The sequence below is a fragment of the Sciurus vulgaris genome (genome assembly GCF_902686455.1).
Source record: "Sciurus vulgaris genome assembly, chromosome: 4".
NCBI lineage: Eukaryota > Metazoa > Chordata > Mammalia > Rodentia > Sciuridae > Sciurus > Sciurus vulgaris.
Window position 1 is genome coordinate 98,654,490 of NC_136464.1, and position 20,573 is coordinate 98,675,062.

The window sequence follows — 20,573 nt, forward strand, 5'->3', positions numbered from 1 at the left end:
CAAAATTTGTGAGAAAATAAGCTGAACTGAGGGCCTCACACATAGTAGGCAAGTACTCTACCCAACTGAGCTACCCTCTCCCTGAGATTTATTTTGTTCTTTTTATTGGGCCATGTCTACCTACTTTTTTGAAGGCCAACTGATCATTTGATTTACAAATTTGAAAAAATAGTCACTTCTCCCAGTCTTTACAGGCTGGTTTTGCAAAGGGGATATCTGTGCCAATTACCCCTGGTAGAGATTCTGTAGTCCTTTTCCAGGTTTCTCAGGGGATGCCTCTCTCTGGGTTTGTGTGTGTAATTAAAGAGATTATTTGCTTTATTCTATTCTAGCGCTCGGTCATAATGTCTCATTCCCTTGGTGTCTTGCTAAGGTACAACAGACCATAAAAAGCCATGTTCCTTACCTTTGTTCTCAGTGACCCCACCCTGGCCTCTAAACCCCTATTCCCATCAGCACTCCAAGTCCAGAAAGACTGAAGCCTACCCCTCAGACAAACCCTGGTCCCCCAAACAGCCTAAACACTGTATGCATGGTTCCCTCTTCTCTCTCTCTGCCGAAGGAAAAGACATCAAACAAGATAAGAAACTGGAGATTTCTCTCAATCACACTGAAGCAGGTTCCCCTCATTGACTTGACTAAATCTGTTTTTGTCTCTCTGACCCCATCTTGCCTTTTGACTTGTTTTTTTCTTTTTGAGTCCTTCTGAATCATATTTTCTTGTACTTATCTTGGATTCCAAGAACAGCAAAACTGATTGATGAAAACCTTATAACAACGGACCGACACTACCTTCCAAGCAACAGCAACCTTCTTAGTGCCAATAAAGCACCTCATGTCTAATTTTGAGATAATGGTCTAAGGTAATGATTTAATTAGACCACAGCCTGATCAAAATTGCATGTTTTTCCAGTTCTATACTCAACCATTGCCTTTGTTTCTCTCTTCTATAAAGCCCCAAAGTTAGTTCCTTGAATACAGGTCTTAGGTCATTAAACCTCTCTGTTCTTCTCAGTGCAGGAACACTAAAGAATAAAGATTCTTTCTTGCCTTACCACTGCTTGACTCTTCAATTGACTTTCTGGGATGGGTGGCTGAATCTGATTTGTTGTCCTAACTTCAGTAACAATACCACAGTGTGCTGGGAAGTGGTTAGAGTAACAAATAATCCTTACCCAACTGTTAGTCAGGTTCCTCTGCACCCTTTTCTCAACTAGGCCTTTTCCTTTGGACTTCTGTGTTCATCTTTGCATCATTGAGCTATATCCTCAGACTTTGTGTGTGTGTGTGGTACTGGGAATTGGACCCAGGGGTGCTTAGCCACTGAGACACATCCCCAGCTTTTTATTTTTTATTTTGAGACAAGGTCTCGCTAAATTGCTGAGGCTGGAGTTGAATTATCTTCCTGCCTCAGCCTTCTGTGTTGCTTGGATTACAGGCATGCAACATTGCACTGGCAGTTATTCCACATTCTGGATTTGTCTGATTGTGTTTCCTTTTCCTTTTTCTCTTTTATCACCTATACTGGGAATCAGCTCTAAAGGTTTGAGTATATCAAGGATCAACATGGTTTTGAACATAAGGTATGTAATCTGGTTCAACCTTTACTAATGCTAATAGTCGTTAATCGATTTTCAATGAGCAGTTGGGTTTCCCTCACAACTAACAAGTAATCTGTGGAGATACTTTGGTACAATGTGCATATACAATTCCTCTAAAACCTCTCACCTGAAAGTTTGGTTCCCTAGATTTTTGCTCTCTTTTTCCTTCTGTGCTGCGGATCAAGCCAGGGCCTTTCACTTCTACTCTACCATTGAACTACACCCTCCAGTCCCCCCACTTTTTTCATGAAATATTGAGATTTCCTAATTCTTACTTTTTCTTCTACTCTTTTTTAAAATTATTTTTCTAGTCATAGATGGATACAATACCTTTCTTTTTCTATTTATTGTTATGTGGTGCTGATGATTGAACCCAGTGGCCAACAAGCGCTAGGCAAGTACTCTACCACTGAGCCACAACCCCAGTCCTCTCCTACTCTTATTTGCTGGAATTATTCTGTAAAAATAATAACTAATTGCTATTTAGTTTTATTTTTACTTATTTACAAAAAAATCTAAATGTTGGAATTGTGCATCTTCCATTATGAAAAGGTCCTGGGAATGCAGAATCTATGCTCTGTTGATTTATTTTATCTTTTTAGTTATAGACAAACACAATACCTTTAATTAATTTATTTATCTATTTATTTATTTATTTTTATGTGGTGCTGAGGATCAAACCCAGTGCCTCACACACGCTAGGCAAGCGCTATACCACTGAGCTTCTACCACAGCCCTGTTAATATTTGTATTTCTATTCCTAACGCCTAGTTATGGAACATACTATGTGTTTATCAGCTAAACAAATAATAACTAACTCAAAGAGCTAGTGATTCTTTCCAATGGGTTTCAGCTTCAGACTTGACAGTGAGGCCCATCTTGTAAAATAGTCCACCATTCAAAGAAACATAAATTAAAACAAACAACAACAACAAAAAACCTACTGCAACAAAGGTTTCAGTTAGGGGAATTTCAAAGTGATACAAATAGTTTACCCGCAAGTGATTTTCCTAGCAGTGTTTCGCTTTGGGTGACTACCAAGGATTCATATTCTGAACATATCCTTTTGGTTTTTACTTAAATTGATTTATTTATTTTGGTACTGGGGATTAAACCCAGGGGTGCTTAACTGCTGACCACATCCCCAGGCCCCTTTTAAATTTATTTTGAGACAGGGTCTTGCTAAGTTGCTCAGAATCTCCTTAAATTGCTGGGACTGACTGGCTTTGAACTTGCGACCTTCCTGCCTCAGCCTCCCCAACCGCTGGGATTACAGGTGAGCGCCACTGGGTCCAGCTACATCCTTTATTTTCAATAATAATAAAAAGCACTAGAACTTGGGAAATAAATGCTCTGTAGTTCAATAAATTTCCTTATCTTTAAACTATACTTATTGGGTGGGGGGCAACCGTGTGTGTGTGTGTGTCTCCAATCCAAACAACCTGTATGTTCCGGCATCCGTTCCGTGCTGCTGGGGTCTGACAGCAGGCTGGGTCCAGGAAAGGAGCCGCCAATTCCAAGCGTTGGCGCCTGTGGCGTCCCTTCCGGTGAGTCTGCACCGCCTACTCTTCCCCCGGCCTCCACTCTTCCACTGCCTTTCTCCGCCTTCCCCAACTCCGCTGAGCCCGCGCGCCGCCGCAGCTCCTCCCAATCCCCTCCCGCAAACGGCGTTTTTCCGCCTCAAGCGCCCAGCCACCCGCCCACCCGCTTCCCGTAGGCTCCGGGGGGGGTGGGCGCTTTGGTGCGCCTGCTTTTACCTGATTGGTTATGGGGTGTGTCACTCTGGGGTTTGAAGCCCACCATTGGCTAATTTTCTTTAAGGCCGCGTCACGCCGCCTAAGTGGATTAACGCCGAGTACGGAGCACTAGGATCAGTCTGGGTGTATGTCGCAGGAGGTTTTCCTCCACGGCTTACGGATGTTCTAGGATGGCGGCGCTACCGCCCGTGCCGGTTGCTGAGGGTGCGATTGTGACCGTAGTACCTGTGTCGGGTGCCGACAGCTATGGTGAGACGCCTGAAGTCGAAGGAGGAGTTGGAATAGCGGGCGAAGAGAAGGACTCATCCACGAGAGGAGCGGAGGCCTTTGGGGACAGCGAGGAGGACGGAGAGGATGTTTTCGAGGTGGAGAAGATCCTGGACATGAAGACTGAGGGGGTATGTAGTAGGGGGTATGTGGAGGGGGGCTCAGGTGTGTGAGGAACTGCACCCGGGGAAGCGTCCTGGCTTGAGGGATTGGGCGAGGAAGATGGGGAGAGGTCCTGGCGTGAGGCGCTGGATGGGGGGAGGACATGGAAGGAGGTCCAGACCTGAAGGGAAAGGGTGGGGAGGATCAGAAAGGGAGTCTTGGCTTGAAGGTTTGGTTTGGATAGGACTTGGATGGAGAGGGAGCTGATGTGTGGAGCTTTTTGGGGAGGATTAGGAGGGTTCCTGAGCTGGTGGAATGTGCGGGAGAGTGGAAGGGGAGGGCGGGGAGCTCCGGGGCCGGGCGGGGGAAGACTGGAGCTGGGAACACCAGCGTGTGCGGACACAAAACATGAGAAGGGCAGGAGTAAGCCCGTCCGACCCAAACCCAAGCATGAGATAGGAAGTTTTAAGTGTTGTTTTGGCAGAAGAGATAATGCAGTTTGGGATGTGATGGGTGAGGATCACAAGGGTGCAGATGACCGATAGGACTTACGTTGTCACCATTATTCAGGTACACGGGGTCGCATCTGTGAGCTAAAAAGGAGTAATAGTGAAAAATAATGCTTCTTTTCTTAGTCCATTTGTACATTCCATAGTCCCTGTGTTTTCCGAAACCAGAAATCATTCTCTGGCTTCAAATCTTCAGGAATTCCCAATTGCCCTGGAATAAAATCCCACTGTCACCAAGAGGGTGACATTTCAGACACCTTTGGGGCACTTAAGTTCTCCTAGCTTGGACTGTTATTTTTCCTCTCTTGGTGATCCTGCTCATTCTTTCACAGTACATTTCTCTGTAAGCCTTATTTGACTGGGATTCCTAGAGAGTAAGGTGCTTTCTCATCTCTGCCCTTATTCCTGTTTCGACTTCTGTTAAGGCATTTAAGGTATTATTCTTTGTATGTTTGTCTGTCCTGCTCTAGATTTGGGCTTTTTAAATCTCCAGGATAGCCAGGCCTGGTGCACATGCCTGTAATCCCAGTGTCTCAGGAGGCTGAGGCAGGAGGATAACAAGTCCAAAGAGACTCTCAGCAACTTAGTGAGACCCAATCTCAAAATAAAAAGAGCTGGAGATGTGGCTCAGTGGTTAATGCGTTCAATCTATGGTACACACCCCCCCAAATAAAAAGAAATTTGGGGAATACATGATTTTTATTAATCTTTGCTAGTTCAGGGTCTAGCATGTAATTAATACACAGTAACTGCTTTGCTTGTATCAGATTATTAAATGAGTGAGTGAACTTTGGGGTGGGTACACACTGGACAGAGGGAAACAGATAATAGGAAAATAACCTGTTTCAGTAGGTAGGTATGAGCTGACCAGTCACCCCACAGTTGTATTCATCTTGTCTGGTATTTCCCATTTGTCATATGTTGCCTTGTGTTATTTTTGTTGTTGTTGTTCATTCAGTCAGCATACATTTTCTATCAACTACTGTGTGCCATGCTGTCCAGATGATATAGATATTACTTGGAGCATGCATGGTTGCTGACATTGGAAAGTTCTGTCCAGAGGGAGTAAATAATTAAAATCCAGTATTATTAATATTTAGTTAGTTACAATAAGTAAAGGTAGATTTTTTTTTTCTTTTTCTCTATTTTAGTGCTGGAAATTGAACCCAGGGCCTTTTGTGTGGTAAGTATGTACTTTACCACTGAGATACACCTTCCCAACCAAGTTAGAAATATATTTATGTATAATTTCCCCAAATATATTGTGAGCACCTTAAGGTGAGAGGAGCCAATCTCATCCTGTTTTGTATCACTTGCATTTAACACAGTGAAACACTTAGATGATATTTGAGGAAGTGTTTGACTAGGAGGGTAATATCTTCAGAAGTAAGATGATAACATTCATAGTTTTTAATTTTACCAGTGTCAAAGAATTGTAAGCACTGTACTTAAAGCCTCATCTTTTAGCCTAAAGTAGATGAAACTAAGAAAGGTAAGGGTGTGAGGTGGTAGAGGAAAATTAGACTTTTTTGATGTAAAGTTGAGTTAAAATTCTAGTTCTTAAGACCTTGTATTTTTCCAAGGTCAAGTGCTCTTGTGAATGAATGGTTTATAAGGTTCACCAGAACAGGACGGTGGCAGTTTTTAATCTATTAATTGCTGAATGAGCTGGTCCATTGGTTAGCCATCTACCTGTTGACAAACTTATGGGTCCTAAGATTAGTTCATTAGGCCTTCTTAAGTCTAGATGTTCAAATTTAATCAGAAACACTTAGAATTGACTCACTTATTGCTAATTTATACATTTTATATGTGTCTGTTTATGTGTCTGTGTCTAACCATGCATGTGTGCGTTCATTCTAGGCAAGCACTATACCACTGAATCACACCCTCTATCCCTGTATGTAATTTTTTTTAGTTTTGTGCCTCAGCCTCCCAAGTTACTGGGATTACAGGTATACCATTTCACCCAGTTTATATGTAATTTTTTTTTTTTTTTTTTGGGTGCTGGGGATCGAACCCAGGGCCTTGTGCTTACAAGGCAAGCACTCTACCAACTGAGCTATCTCCCCAGCCCCTGTAATATTTTTTGATTGCTAATTGGATGTTTGAATAATCAACCTGAAAACTGGCCTTATACTTAGGAGGATGAGGCAGGATGATTGCAAGTTGGAGGCCAGCCTGGGCAATTTAGTGAAACCCTGTCTCTTTGGTAGTTCAATGGTGAAGCACCCCTAGATACAATCCCTCATGCCAAAAAAAAAAAAAAAAAAAAAAAAAAAAAAAAAAATTAGAATATCTCTATTTGTACACATCACTGCCACCTGTGTTGTTATTTATAACTTACCTGGGATAATAGAGTAAACAAAGAATTAAATTCTAATGTAAGAGCAGGAAAAGATGTCACTAAGCATTTTGTATTGTGTTGGCATATTGAGTGGATTTCTTGGCAGTAGAGGTAATTATGGTACTGTATAGAGTGATGGAAGCAGATTGGGCACTCAAGGGAAATTAGAGATTGAATAGGCAGAGAGGTTCGCATTCCAGGAGAATTGGAATAAGGTAAGCTAGGGGTCTCATTTGTCACTTTATGGACCTGCAAACTTGTTTTATTTGACATACAGTTTTTTGTTTTGTTTTCTGAGATTAAAATTAGTTGCTATCATTTACATTTCAGGAGTTTTCACATTAAAAAAAAAACTTTTGAAAAATTCCAAATGGTAACACTAGGACTCTCACCCTTCGCCCCACTCCCCTCAGCTCTGCAATTCATTATTACTGCCTTCCAGACTTTCTAATCCCTGCTAGTTTCACTCATTTATTCCAATTCTGGAGAAAGCAGAGAGGCCCTTGGTTGGGAATAATAAGAGATTGGAACGGTGCCAAACCACATGTGAAGCTTGATATGGACAACATTTTATGGATAAAATGGTTCATCTTTCTTACACTTACCCACACTCTTATGTGCCCACATTTTCTAATAAAGTTTTTTTTTTTTTTTTTTGGGTGTTGGGGATCGAACCCAGGGCCTTATGCTTACAAGGCAAGCACTCTACTGACTGAGCTATCTCCCCAGCCCCATAAAGTTTTTTAAATGATAATAAAGCACCTAAAATTTAAAGAATATCTGTAATATAATTAAAAAATATCTTGGTTGATTTTTCTGTCAAGGGAATGTCTTGCTGAAATCCTTGAGATGAAAGCTGACTTGGAGGAATAGTATTAACACTGAATTTATATATTAACCATATTCTTTCCTTTAGTTCATTGTCACCTGTACTTTTAAGTTTTTGGAAAATTGAATCTGACAGCTGTTTTAGTTTCATTTGAATTGAAGTCATTTTTGAATAATAAACTGTTCCTTTTTTGATATTTGATTACTTAGTATATAAGAATTCTTTTTAAAAATTTTACAACTAGTTCCAGAAATGCTTTTTTTTGTTCTGTCTTAGACATCCAGTCTATTGCTGCACTTTATTACTGAGTCATATCCCCAGCTTTATCCGCATATTTGTTCAATGTGTTGGTGAGATCAATCCAAGTTGTATGGGAGCTTTGGTTTCTTTCACTTTCATTACTGCACAGAATTCCAGTAAATAAATATATTAAAATCTGTCTTTTTTTTTTTTTTTTTTGGCACTGGGAATTGAACCCAGGGGTTCTCTACCGCTGAGCCACATCCCCAGCCTTTTTTCTTTTTTTTATTTTGAGACAGGTCTCTATAAATTGCTGATGCTGGCCTGGAATTTGTAATCTTCCTGCCTTAGCCTCCAAAGTCTCTAATATTATAGGTATGCACCACTGTGCCCGCAAAATCTCTTTTCTGTTACTATGGATGAGCATTTGGGCAATAGATTTTGACTATTGTAATGCTAATCGTCACTGAGCATGTCTCCTACTATATTGTACATGTACATTTCTCTTGGTATATATACCTAGGAGTAGAATTGCTTGGTCATAGGGTATATATTTATCTTCAGCTTTAAGTAGAAACTGTTTTTGTAAGTGGTTGTACCAGTTTACACTACTACCAGTTGTTGATGAAAATTCCAATTGTCCCTTCCTGCTAACACTTGATATTGTCAGTCTTTATATTTTTAACTTGTAGTGATGGGTATGTATTGGTATTTTCTAGCTTTTGTTTGTATTTTTATAAATCTTAACATTCATAATGTTGAAAACATTGAACATCTTATATGTATGGTTCAATTGATTATCTTCTTTTATGGAGTACCTTTTCAAATTCCTTTTTTACTTGTTTGTCTTTTTTATTGATTAGTTGGAGACTTTTATATATTCTGAATTCAAATCTTTGCATGTTAAAAATCTTTTGTGTTATGTGTGTGTTGTGGGGTACTTGAGGAATTGAACCCAGGGCCTTGAACATGTGAGGCAAGTGCTATGCTGTTGAGCTATATTCCCAACCCCCAAGTAGCTGGAATTATAGGCATGGGCCACCTGGCCTGACTGGTTTGTTTTTCTTTCTCTCTCTCTTTTTTTTTTTTAATTAATTAATTAACTTACTTTGCAGTGTAAGGGATGGAAATCTGGACCTTCCTGCTTGGTAGGCAAGTGCTTTTACCATGAAACCATACTACCAGCCCCAAATCTTTCTTGTAGGAATATTTAATCTTAAGACTTGATGTTGAGTGCTTTTATTGACTCATTGAGAAATCTTTCCCTCTCCTACCAGTTTCCTATTATTTTCTTTTCTAGAAGCTCTATTTTGCCTTTCACATTTTGTGTTTATACTTAGAATTGATATTCTATATAGTGTAAAACAGGGGTCAGGTTTTAATGAGGTATTCTTTATTGTTAATCTTTAACAATGCCTTGAAAGTCATAGGGTTAAAATGCCACTTTCCTTCCAGGTTGGTGTGGTTTGAATATGAGGTGTCCCCCAAATGCTCTCATGCTAATGCAGGAGGTGAAATGATTAGATTATGAGAACTGTGACCTGATTAGTGGATTTGATGGATTAATAATTTGAATGAACTGACTGGGTGATAACTGTAGGCAGGTGGGACGTAGCTGGCGAAAGGTTTCAGGGGGCATGCCTTAGAAGGGTTCATCTTCTCTGAGGCCCCTTCCCCACCGACTTCTGCTTCCTGGCTACCATGAGATGAGTAGCTTTCCTCTGCTCTTCTCTTCCACCATGATGTTTTGCCTCATTGCAGTCCCAAAGTGATGGAATCAGCTGACCATGGACTGAATCTGTGATCCTAAAATAAACTTTTCCTCTTGTAAATTGTTCTTGTCAAGTATTTTGGTCACAGGGATGAAAAATGGATTGACACATGTTAAAAATATTTGGAATTAAAAAAAATTTTTAGTTGTTGATGGGCCTTTATCTTATTCATTTATTTATATGTAGTAATGAAAATTGAACCCAGTGCCTCAGACATTAGTCAAGCACTCTACCACTGAGCCACAACCCCAGCCCAACTTTTGGGATTTTTAATAGGATTTGCATTGGATCTGGATATATTTAAGATCATTTAATTTCTTTCAGTAATCTTATAGTTTTCTGGGTGGAAGTCTTGATATCTTTTTTAAATTTATTTTTAGGTTTTTGGTTTGTTTGTTTGAGAATGGGTTCTTGTGTTGCTCAGACTGGCCTCAAACTCTCTGTCCTCCTTCCTCAGCCTCTGGAGTAGCTGGGATTATACAGGTGTGTTCCACTGTACCTACCTCATATCATTTTGCCTTTTTTCCATTCTGGGGATTGAACCCAGGGACTCTCTACCTCTGTGCTACATCTCTTATTATTTTTTATTTTGAGACAGGGTCTTGCTAAGTTTTTGAGACTGGCCTCCAACTTACCATTTTCCTGCTTCTGCCTTCTGAGTAGCTAGGACTGCAGGTATGTGCCACCACTCCTGGCTTCTGTTTATCCTTGCAATTTATATATATATACACACACACACACACACACACACACACACACACACAATACCTTTATTTTATTTATATATTTATATGTAGTGCTGAGGATGGAACCCAGTGCCTCACATGCACTAGGCAAGTGCTCTACCACTGAGCTACAACCCCAGCCCAACTTCTGTTTATCTTTTAAGATTGATTTCAGTTTAATTAATTTTGGTCAGAGAATTCTGTATGTTAATAGTCTTTGAAATTTGTTAAAACTTTTCCACCTAGTACTGAGGAATCAACTGAGGGCTTTGCCCATCCTAGGCACGAGCTCTATTGCTCTACCATTGTTCTACATCTGCAGGCCTTCTTTATTTTTATTTTGAGGGAGGGTCTCACTAAGTTGCCCAAACTTGGAATCTTCCTGAGGTAGCTAGGTTATAGGCATGTGCCACCAAGCCTGACTGAGACTCCCTTCCTTCCTTCTTTCCATTTCTTCTTTCCTCCTTCTGTGCTGGGAACTCAGGGCCTTATATATACTAGGCAAGTAATCCACCACTGGGCTACATCCCTAGACCTTCCTTTCTTTTTTTTTTTTTTTTTTTTTTTTTTGAGATAGGGTTTTGCAGTGTTGCCCACGGTGGCCTTGAACTTCTAAACTCAAGTCATCCTCCTGCCTCAACCTCCAAAGTAGTTGGGCATGCCCCACTGTGCCAGGCTTAAGCATTAAATTTATGCCCGTGTTCATAGTAAAGTTTACTAGTTTCTTGGCTATTTTATTTTAATTATCAGAAAAGTTACAAAAATTATATAGGATCTCTCATATATCTTCATCCAGATTCACCAGTTATTAATAATTTATCAGGGCTGGGGTTGTAGCTCATGGGTAGAGTGCATGAGGCACTGGGTTTGATCCTCAGCACCACATAAAAATAAATAAAATAAAAATATTGTAAAATATAATTATCATATTTGCTTTATTTTTTTCTGGCCCTTTTGGGATGAAGTAGTGGTTTTTAAAAATTTATTTATTTTTTTATAGTTGAAGATGGACAGCATGCCTTTATTTTATTTGTTTTTACGTGGTACTGAGGATCAAACCCAGAGCCTCACAAGTGCTAGGCAAGGGCTCTACCACTGAACCACAACCCCAGCCCCCCAAATAGTGTTTTTACAAACTGCATTGAATAACAGATTTGCAGTTTATTTTATTTTATTTTGCTGGGGATCAAATCCAGGACCTTGCACAAATCCAGGACCTTGCACATGCTATGCAAGTGCTTTACCTATGAGCTACATCCCCAGTGCCCAGTAGTTTTACTCTCTTTCTCTCTCTTTCTCTCTCTCTCTCTCTCTCTCTCTTTCTCTCTCTCTCTCTCACATATACACACACACACACACACACAAAATCATACATTCCTGTGACCTGTTATTGGTAAAATTACAATAATGGTATACCTCTTTATATTGTTTCTACCAAGACCAAGCATATTGCTTTCTTAGGCAGTACTTCATACTACTAAGATTACTTTTCTTCTCCTACCCCCTGTAATTTATGTAAGCTTCTTAAACAATACTGTCTAATCTGTTTTATTTTAGTTTTAACTAACCCTCATAGATGCTCTTATATTCTCATCTGATATAATTGTCCCCCGCCCAACTTAGTTATTGTAGCTGAATTATAAAATAGTATCGATGTTCCACAAATGACAGAATGATTGAAGGGGCAGTATGGGTATAACTGTTACGGTTTGGATGTGACATGTCCCTAAAAATTCATGTGTGAGACAACGCAAGAAAGTTTAGATGAAAAATGATTGGATTATAAGAGCCTTAATCCAATCAATGAATTAATTCCCTGATGAGGATTGAGTGGTAATTGAAGGCAGGTGGGATGTGGCTGGAGGAGGTAGAATTTTGGGATCATGGCTTTGGTAGTATATATTTGTATTTGGCAAGTGGAGATCGCTCTCTCTGCTTTCTGATTGGCATGTGAGCCTTTTCCCTCCACCATATTCTTCCACCATGTTGGGCCTCACCTTGAGCCCCAAGGAATGGAGCCTACTCTCTGTGGATTGAGACCTCTGAAACTGTGAGTTCCCAAATAAACTTTTCTCCTCTAGTTGTTCTAGTTGGGTTCTTTAGTCACAGGAGCAAAAAAGCTGACTACAACAACAACTGAAGGGTGCTTCAGGCAGGTATCAGTGTAGCACAGAGCATGGAGTTGGGTTCTTTGTCTTATGAGTTTGAAGAATAAAATCCACGGACACAAGGGTGAGAGCAAAGTAATAGGATTTATTAGGGTAATAGAAAGCAGATCTCCCCAAAAGGAAAGTATCTCTCAAAAAGAAATACCTAAGAATGACTATTGTCTAAGGGTTTATATAGATAAAAAGTTTAAGGAAGTCAGCCACCTGCACAACCCTGGGTAAGGCATTCCCTGTCCATGGGGTATTCATGCAGCCTTTAGTCCAATCAAAATATCAACCAGGCTTTTTTTTTTTTTTTTTTTTTTGTTCCTTTGAAGAGGCATGGACCTCTCCAATGGTCCTGATTTAAAATTAGCCCTTTTGTAAGTTTCTTAGCAAATATCTGCAGGTGCCCTTTGTGTTCTACTGCCCAGGAAATCACCTAGGGTTCCATCTCCTTGCCTTCCCAGCTTATCTCTTAACTTCATCAGTTCTTGGCAGTTAACTTGGAAAGTTATGTATTTATTTGTTTTTGAGATAGGGTCTTGTCTTGTCCACACTGGTCTTGAACTCCTGGACTCAAGTGATATTCCTGCTTTGACCTTCTGAATAGCTGGGGCTTATAGCTGAAGCAGCCATATCCATCTTCAGCTTGTTAAATTTATTGCCTTGATGATAATATGAATAAGATCAGTATCCTATTAAATATATAGTTATTTGTTGTTCTGCAGTTCATGTGGACAACTGTGTTGTATGTTCTTGCTTCTCAGTGAGATTGAGAATTGAGCAGAAAAGATACACCAGAATCTGGAGAAGCAAACATCTGGAATATCTGACAAAGGTTTAATGGCCATAAATTATCAAAAAGAAATTCTCATCGTGTACACCTGTAACCCCAGCAACTCAGGAGGTTGAGGCAGGAGGATTGCAAGTTCAAGACCAGCCTGAGCAATTAAGTGAGACCCTTGGCAACTTAACAAGACCCTTTCTCAAAAATATTAAAAGCACTGAGGAATGTGGCTCAGTGATAAAATACCCCTGAGTTCAATCCCCAGTACATAAAAAAAGGAAAAGATTCTTAAAAATGAGCAAGAAAAACAGGCAAAACATGCAAGAGGTAAATAAAGGTTGTCACAGAATTAGCCATTTAGCCATTTTTAAGTGTACAGTTCAATGGAATTATATTCCTTGTGTTGTGTAACCATCATCATTATTTCCAAAACCTAGACACCCATTATCCCAGAGACACTATTAAACAGTAACTTCCCGTTCTTTCTCTCTCTACACCCTAGTCCCCAGTAATCTATAATCTACTTTCTTTCTCAATGAATTTGCTTATTCTAGGTACCTCATGCGTGAAATAATAGATATTTGTCTTCTCATATCGTTTATTTCATGTAGCATATTTTCAAGATTCGATATGTCATAGTATGTAACAGGATTTCCTTGCATTTTAAGACTAAATAATTCCATTGTGTGTACTGCTTTTTGTTTCTCTATCCACTTATGGACACTTGAGTTGCTTTCATCTTTATGGCTTTGTGGATAATGCTGTAGTGAACATTGGTTTAAAATATCTGAGTCTCCTTTCAGTTCTTTTGGGTACATATCTTTGTGTGCAATTGCTGAGTCATAGGGTGATTCTGTGTTTAACTTTGTGAAGAACTGTTTTCTGCAGTAGCTGTACTATTTTACATTTCCATCATCCTTGTTAGGAGCTTCCAGTTTCTCTGTGTATCCTTACCAGCACTCATTATTTTGTTATTTTTCATTGTTGTTTCAGTAATTTATTGGGTGTGGAATTTTTTTTTTTTTTTTTTTTTTTTTTTTTTGTCTTTTTTTGAGTGCCTGGTGTTGAACTCAAGGGTTTCACACATGCTAGGCAAGCACTTCACCACTGAGCTGTATCCCCAACCTGTTTTTCTTTTTTTCTTTCTTTTACACCAAATTGATATCCTGTTGGGATTTATTCTAACAACCTATCAGATACACAAGGATATTACAACTTTATATATTAAAACAAATTTTGAAACAATCAAAAAAGCACTTGGTTTGTTTATTTTTATTCTTTAATTTTTTATTTTGCTTTTATTTCGTTTTTTTAATACTTGGTTTATAAAAGGACAGTTTTTTCTTTCAAATTCTTCTTTTTTGTTCTAATTGGTTATACATGACAGTAGAATACATTTTGACACATTGTACACAAATGGAGCAAAACTTCTCATTCCTCTGACTGTACATGGTGCTGAGTCATACCAGTAGTGTGATCCTACATGTATATAGGGTAATAATGTCTGCGTCATTCCACTGACCTTCCTTCATTTTAACCTTGCCTTCCCCACCCCCATTATGGTTCAGCATCCAATTATCAGAGAAAACATTTGGCCTTTGGTTTTGTGGTATTGGCTTATTTCGCTTAGCATGATATTCTCTAGTTCTATCCATCCTACAAATACCATAATTTCATTCTTCTTTAAGGCTGAGTAATATTGCATTGTGTATATATACCACAGTTTCTTTATCCATTCATCTATTCAACAGCATCTAGTTTGGTTCCACAGTTCAGCTATTGTGAATTGAGCTGCTATAAACATTGATGTGGCTGCATCACTGTAGTATGCAAATTTTAAATTCTTTGGGTATAAACTGAGGAGTTGCAATAGCAACTGGTAGTTCCATTCAAAGTTTTCTAAAGAATCTTCCATACTGCTTTCCAAAGTGGTTGCACCAACTTGCAGTTCTACCAGCAATAAATGAGTGTACCTTTTTCTCCACATCTTCACCAACACTTCTTGTTGCTTGTATTCTTTTTTTTTTTTTTTATTGTAAACAAATGGGATACATGTTGTTTCTCTGTTTGTACATGGCGTAAAGGCATACCATTTGTGTAATCATAAATTTACATAGAACAATGTTGTTTGATTCATTCTGTTATTTTTTCCCTTCCCCCCATCCCTCCCACCCCTCTTTTCCCTCTATACAGTACTTCCTTCCTCCATACTTGCCCCCCTCCCTAACCCTAACTCTAACCCTAATACTAACCCTTCCCTCCCCCCCATTATGTGTCATCCTCCACTTATTAGCGATATCATTTGTCCTTTGGCTTTTTGAGATTGGCTTATCTCACTTAGCATGATATTCTCCAATTTCATCCATTTGCCTGCAAATGCCATACTTTTATCATTCTTTATGGCCGAGTAATATTCCATTGGATATATATACCACATTTTCTTTATCCACTCATCAATTGAAGGGCATCTAGGTTGGTTCCACAGTCGGGCTATTGTGAATTGAGCAGCTATGAACATTGATGTGGCTGTATCTCTGTAGTATGCTGATTTTAAGTCCTTTGGGTATAGGCCAAGGAGTGGGATAGCTGGGTCAAATGGAGGGTCCATTCCAAGTTTTCTAAGGAATCTCCACACTGCTTTCCAGAGTGGCTGCACTAATTTGTAGCCCCACCAGCAATGTATGAGTGTACCTTTCTCCCCACATCCTCGCCAACACCTATTGTTGCTCGTATTCTTGATAATTGCCATTCTAATTGGGGTGAGATGGAATCTTAGGGTAGTTTTGATTTCCATTTCTCTTATTACTAGAGATGTTGAACATTTTTCCATATGTTTGTTGATTGCTTGTAGATCTTCTTCTGTGAAGTGTCTATTCATTTCCTTAGCCCATTTGTCGACTGGATTATTTGAATTCTTGGAGTAGAGTTTTTTGAGTTCTTTATAGATTCTGGAGATTAGTGCTCTATCTGAATTATGATTGGCAAAGATATTCTCCCACTCTGTAGGCTCTTTCTTCACATTGCTGATAGTTTCCTTTGCTGAGAGAAAGCTATTTAGTTTGAATCTATCCCAGTTATTGATTCTTGCATTTATTTCTTGTGCTATGGGAGTCATGTTAAGAAAGTCTGGTCCTAGGCCGACATGTTGAAGATCTGGACCTACTTTTTCTTCTATAAGATGCAGGGTCTCTGGTCTGATTCCGAGGTCCTTAATCCATTTTGAGTTGAGTTTTGTGCAGGGTGAGAGATATGGGTTTAGTTTCATTCTGTTGCATATGGATTTCCAATTCTCCCAGCACCATTTGTTGAAGAGGCTATCTTTTCTTCATTGCATATTTTTGGCACCTTTGTCTAGTAGGAGAAAATTGTATTTATTTGGGTTTGTGTCTGTGTCCTCTATTCTGTACCATTGATCTACCTTTCTATTTTGGTACCAATACCATGCCGTTTTTGTTACTATTGCTTTGTAGTAGAGTTGAAGATCTGGTATTGCAATACCCCCTGTTTCACTCTTCCTGCTAAGGATTGCTTTAGCTATTCTGGGTTTCTTATTCTTCCAGATGAATTTCATAATTGCTTGCTCTATTTCTGTAAGGTACATCATTGGGATTTTAATTGGAATTGCATTGAATTTGTATAGCACTTTAGGTAGTATGGCCATTTTGACAATATTAATTCTTCCTATCCAAGAACATGGAAGATCTTTCCATCTTCTAAGGTGTTCTTTAATTTCTTTCTTTAGTGTTGTATAGTTCTCATTGTAGAAGTCTTTCACCTCTTTTGTGAGATTGATTCCCAAGTATTTTATTTTTTTCGAGGCTATTGTGAATGAGGTACTTTTCCTAATTTTTCTTTCTGAAGATTCATCACTTATGTATAAAAATGCGTTGGATTTATGGGCATTGATCTTGTAACCTGCTACTTTACTGAATTCACTTATGAGTTCTAAGAGTTTTCTGGTGGAATTTCCAGGTTCCTCTAAATGTATAATCATATCATCAGCGAACAGGGATAGTTTGAGTTGTTCTTTTCCAATTCGTATCCCTTTAATTTCTTTGGTTTGTCTAATTGCTCTGGCCAGAGTCTCAAGAACGATGTTGAATAGAAGTGGTGAAAGAGGGCATCCCTGCCTTGTTCCAGTTTTTAGGGGGAATGCTTTCAGTTTTTCACCATTTAGAATGATAATAGCCGTGGGCTTAGCATAAATGGCCTTTACAATGTTAAGGAATGTTCCCACTATCCCTATTTTTTCTAGTGTTTTGAGCATGAAGGGGTGCTGTATTTTATCAAATGCTTTTTCTGCATCTATTGAAATAATCATGTGATTCTTGACTTTAAGTCTATTAATATGGTGAATTACGTTTATTGATTTCCTGATGTTGAACCAACCTTGCATCCCTGGGATGAAACCCACTTGATCATGGTGCACTATCTTATAATATGTTTTTGTATGCGATTTGCTAAAATTTTGTTGAGAATTTTTGCGTCGATGTTCATTAAGGATATTGGGCTGAAATTTTCTTTCCTTGATGAGTCTCTGTCTGGTTTAGGTATCAGTGTGATATTGGCTTCATAGAATGAGTTTGGGAGGGTTCCCTCCTCTTCTATTTTATGAAATACTTTGAGAAGTATTGGAATGAGCTCTTCCTTAAAGGTTTTGTAGAACTCGGCTGAGAACCCATCTGGTCCCGAACTTTTCTTTGTTGGTAGGCTTTTGATGACTTCTTCTATTTCATTACTTGAAATTGGTCTATTTAAATTGTGTATGTCCTCCTCGTTCATTTTAGGCAATTCATATGTCTCTAGAAACCTGTTGATGTCTTTGAAATTTTCTATTTTGTTGGAGTATAGATTTTCAAAATAGCTTCTAATTATGTTTTGTATTTCAATCCTGTCTGTTGTGATATTTCCTTGTTCATTCCGAATTTTAATGATTTGGGTTTTCTCTCGTCTTCTCTTTGTTAGTGTGGCTAAAGGTTTATCAATTTTGTTTATTTTTTCGAAGAATCAACTCTTTATTTTGTCAATTTTTTGTATTATTTCTTTTGTTTTAATTTCATTGATTTCAGCTCTGAGTTTAACTATTTCCTGTCTTCTACTACTTTTGGTGCTGTTCTGTTCTTCTTTTTCTAGGGCTTTGAGCTGTAGTGTTAGGTCGTTTATTAAATGCGCTCCATGAAATAAATTTCCCTCTAAGTACTGCTTTCATAGTGTCCCAGAGATTTTGATATGATGTCTCTTTGTTCTCATTTACCTCTAAGAATTTTTTAATTTCCTTCCTAATATCTTCTGTTATCCATTCATCATATAATAGCATATTGTTTAATCTCCAGATGTTGGAATAGTTTCTGTGTTTTACTCTTTCATTTATTTCTAACTTCGATCCATTATGATCTGATAGAATACATGGTAGTGTCTCTATCTTCTTGTATTTGCTAACATTAGCTTTGTGGCATAATATATGGTCTATTTTAGAGAAGGATCCATGTGCTGCTGAGAAGAAAGTGTATTCGCTCTTGGTTGGATGGTATATTCTATAAATGTCCGTTAAGTCTAAATTATTGATTGTGTTATTGAGATCTATGGTTTCTTTGTTCAATTTTTGTCTGGAAGATCTGTCCAGTAGTGAGAGAGGCGTGTTAAAATCACCTAGTATTATTGTGCTATGGTCTATTTGGTTTCTGAAATTGAGAAGGATTTGTTTGACATACATAGATGAGCCACTGTTTGGGGCATAGATGTTTATGATTGCTATATCTTGCTGATTTATGCTTCCCTTAAGCAGTATGAAATGACCTTCTTTATCCCTTCTGACTAACTTTGGCTTGAAGTCCACACTATCGGAAATGAGGATGGATACTCCAGCTTTTTTGCTGAGTCCATGTGCATGGTATGTTTTTCCCCGTGCTTTCACCTTTAGTCTGTGGGTATCTTTTTCTATGAGGTGAGTCTCTTGCAGGCAACATATTATTGGATCTTTTTTTTTAATCCAATCTGCCAGTCTATGTCTTTTGATTGATGAATTCAGGCCATTAACATTCAGGGTTATTATAGAGATATGATTTGGTTTCCCGGTCATTTGGTTCATTTTTTAAAATTTTATTTATTTATTTGTTCGACACAACTTGTTTCCTCCTTTATTTGACAATTCCTTTAGGATAATTCCTCCCTTTGCTGATTTGCTTCTTTGTTTTTCATCTCTTCCTCATGGAATATTTTGCTGAGAATGTTCTGTAATGCTGGCTTTCTTTTTGTAAATTCTTTTAGCTTTTGTTTATCATGGAAGGATTTTATTTCATCATCAAATTTGAAGGTAAGTTTTGCTGGGTATAAGATTCTTGGTTGGCATCCATTTTCTTTCAGGGCTTGAAAAATGTTGTTCCAGGCCCTTCTAGCTTTTAGGGTCTGGATTGAAAAATCTGCTGAAATCCGTATTGGTTTCCCCCTGAATGTAATTTGGTTCTTTTCTCTTGCGGCCTTTAAAATTCTGTGTTTATTTTGTTGTATGTTAGATATTTTCATTATAATGTGCCTTGGTGTGTGTCTGTTGTAATTTTGTGTATTTGGAGTCCTGTAAGCCTCTTGAACTTGATTTTCCATTTCATTCTTCAGATTTGGGAAATTTTCTGATATTATTTCATTGAATAAATTGTTCATTCCTTTGGCTTGTTTCTCTAGGCCTTCCTCAATCCCAATAATTCTTAAATTTGGCCTTTTCATGATATCCCATAGTTCTTGTAGATTCTGTTCATGATTTCTTACCATCTTCTCTGTTTGTTCAACTTTGTTTTCAAGGTTAAATATTTTGTCTTCAATGTCTGAGGTTCTGTCTTCCAGGTGTTCTGTCCTACTGGATATGCTTTCTATGGAGTTCTTAATTTGGTTTATTGTTTCCTTCATGTCAAGGATTTCTGTTTGGTTTTTTTTCAATATCTCTAACTCTTTATTGAAATGACCTTTTGCTTCCTGTATTTGCTCTTTTAATTGTCGATTGGTGCGATCATTCAATGCCTGCATTTGCTCTTTCATCTCATTGTTTGCTTCTCTGATCATTTTAATTATGTACATTCTGAACTCCTTTTCTGTCATTTCTTCTGCCATGCTGTCATTGGATTTTATTGATGTAACATCTAGATTTGTTTGCAGCATTTTCTTTCCTTGTTTTCTCATATTGTTCAGGTATCAGTGGACCGCTGAGATATTGCAGATTTCCTCTATTGACTTACAATGTCCCTGAAGATTTCTGTATATATCCTCCCTTAGCCTTCAGTAGGCTGAAGTCTTGGAGGAAGTTGATAATGCGGTTCTCCACAAGAAAGCTGCCTCTCTAGGAGTGGTGGCCTTCAGGTGGGGTATAATCCCTGCTAGTGGGCAGAGGTGCCTCCACTTGTTGACCAATGGTCATCCAAAGGGGACCTAGGCTGCGGGCTGAGGCAAGGCCTGTTTGGGCCTGAGTCTCTGGTTTTACCGTCCTTGTGGGGAAACCT

At 38.6% G+C, this 20,573-nt stretch overlaps 1 protein-coding gene across 2 annotated transcripts in view; it reads left to right on the forward strand.

Moving 5' to 3' along the window:
- The first annotated feature begins 3,428 nt into the window (after positions 1-3,428).
- The window catches only part of MPHOSPH8 (M-phase phosphoprotein 8), a 68,475-nt gene continuing 51,330 nt past the window's right edge, over positions 3,429-20,573 (forward strand). The window contains exon 1 of one of the 2 annotated variants that reach the window (XM_079138837.1): positions 3,429-3,756. In XM_079138837.1, coding sequence (XP_078994963.1) covers positions 3,529-3,756 — 228 coding nt within the window. In that variant the 5' untranslated portion in view covers positions 3,429-3,528. The remainder of the gene's footprint in view (positions 3,757-20,573) is intronic. The other variant, XM_079138836.1, reaches the window with a different exon arrangement.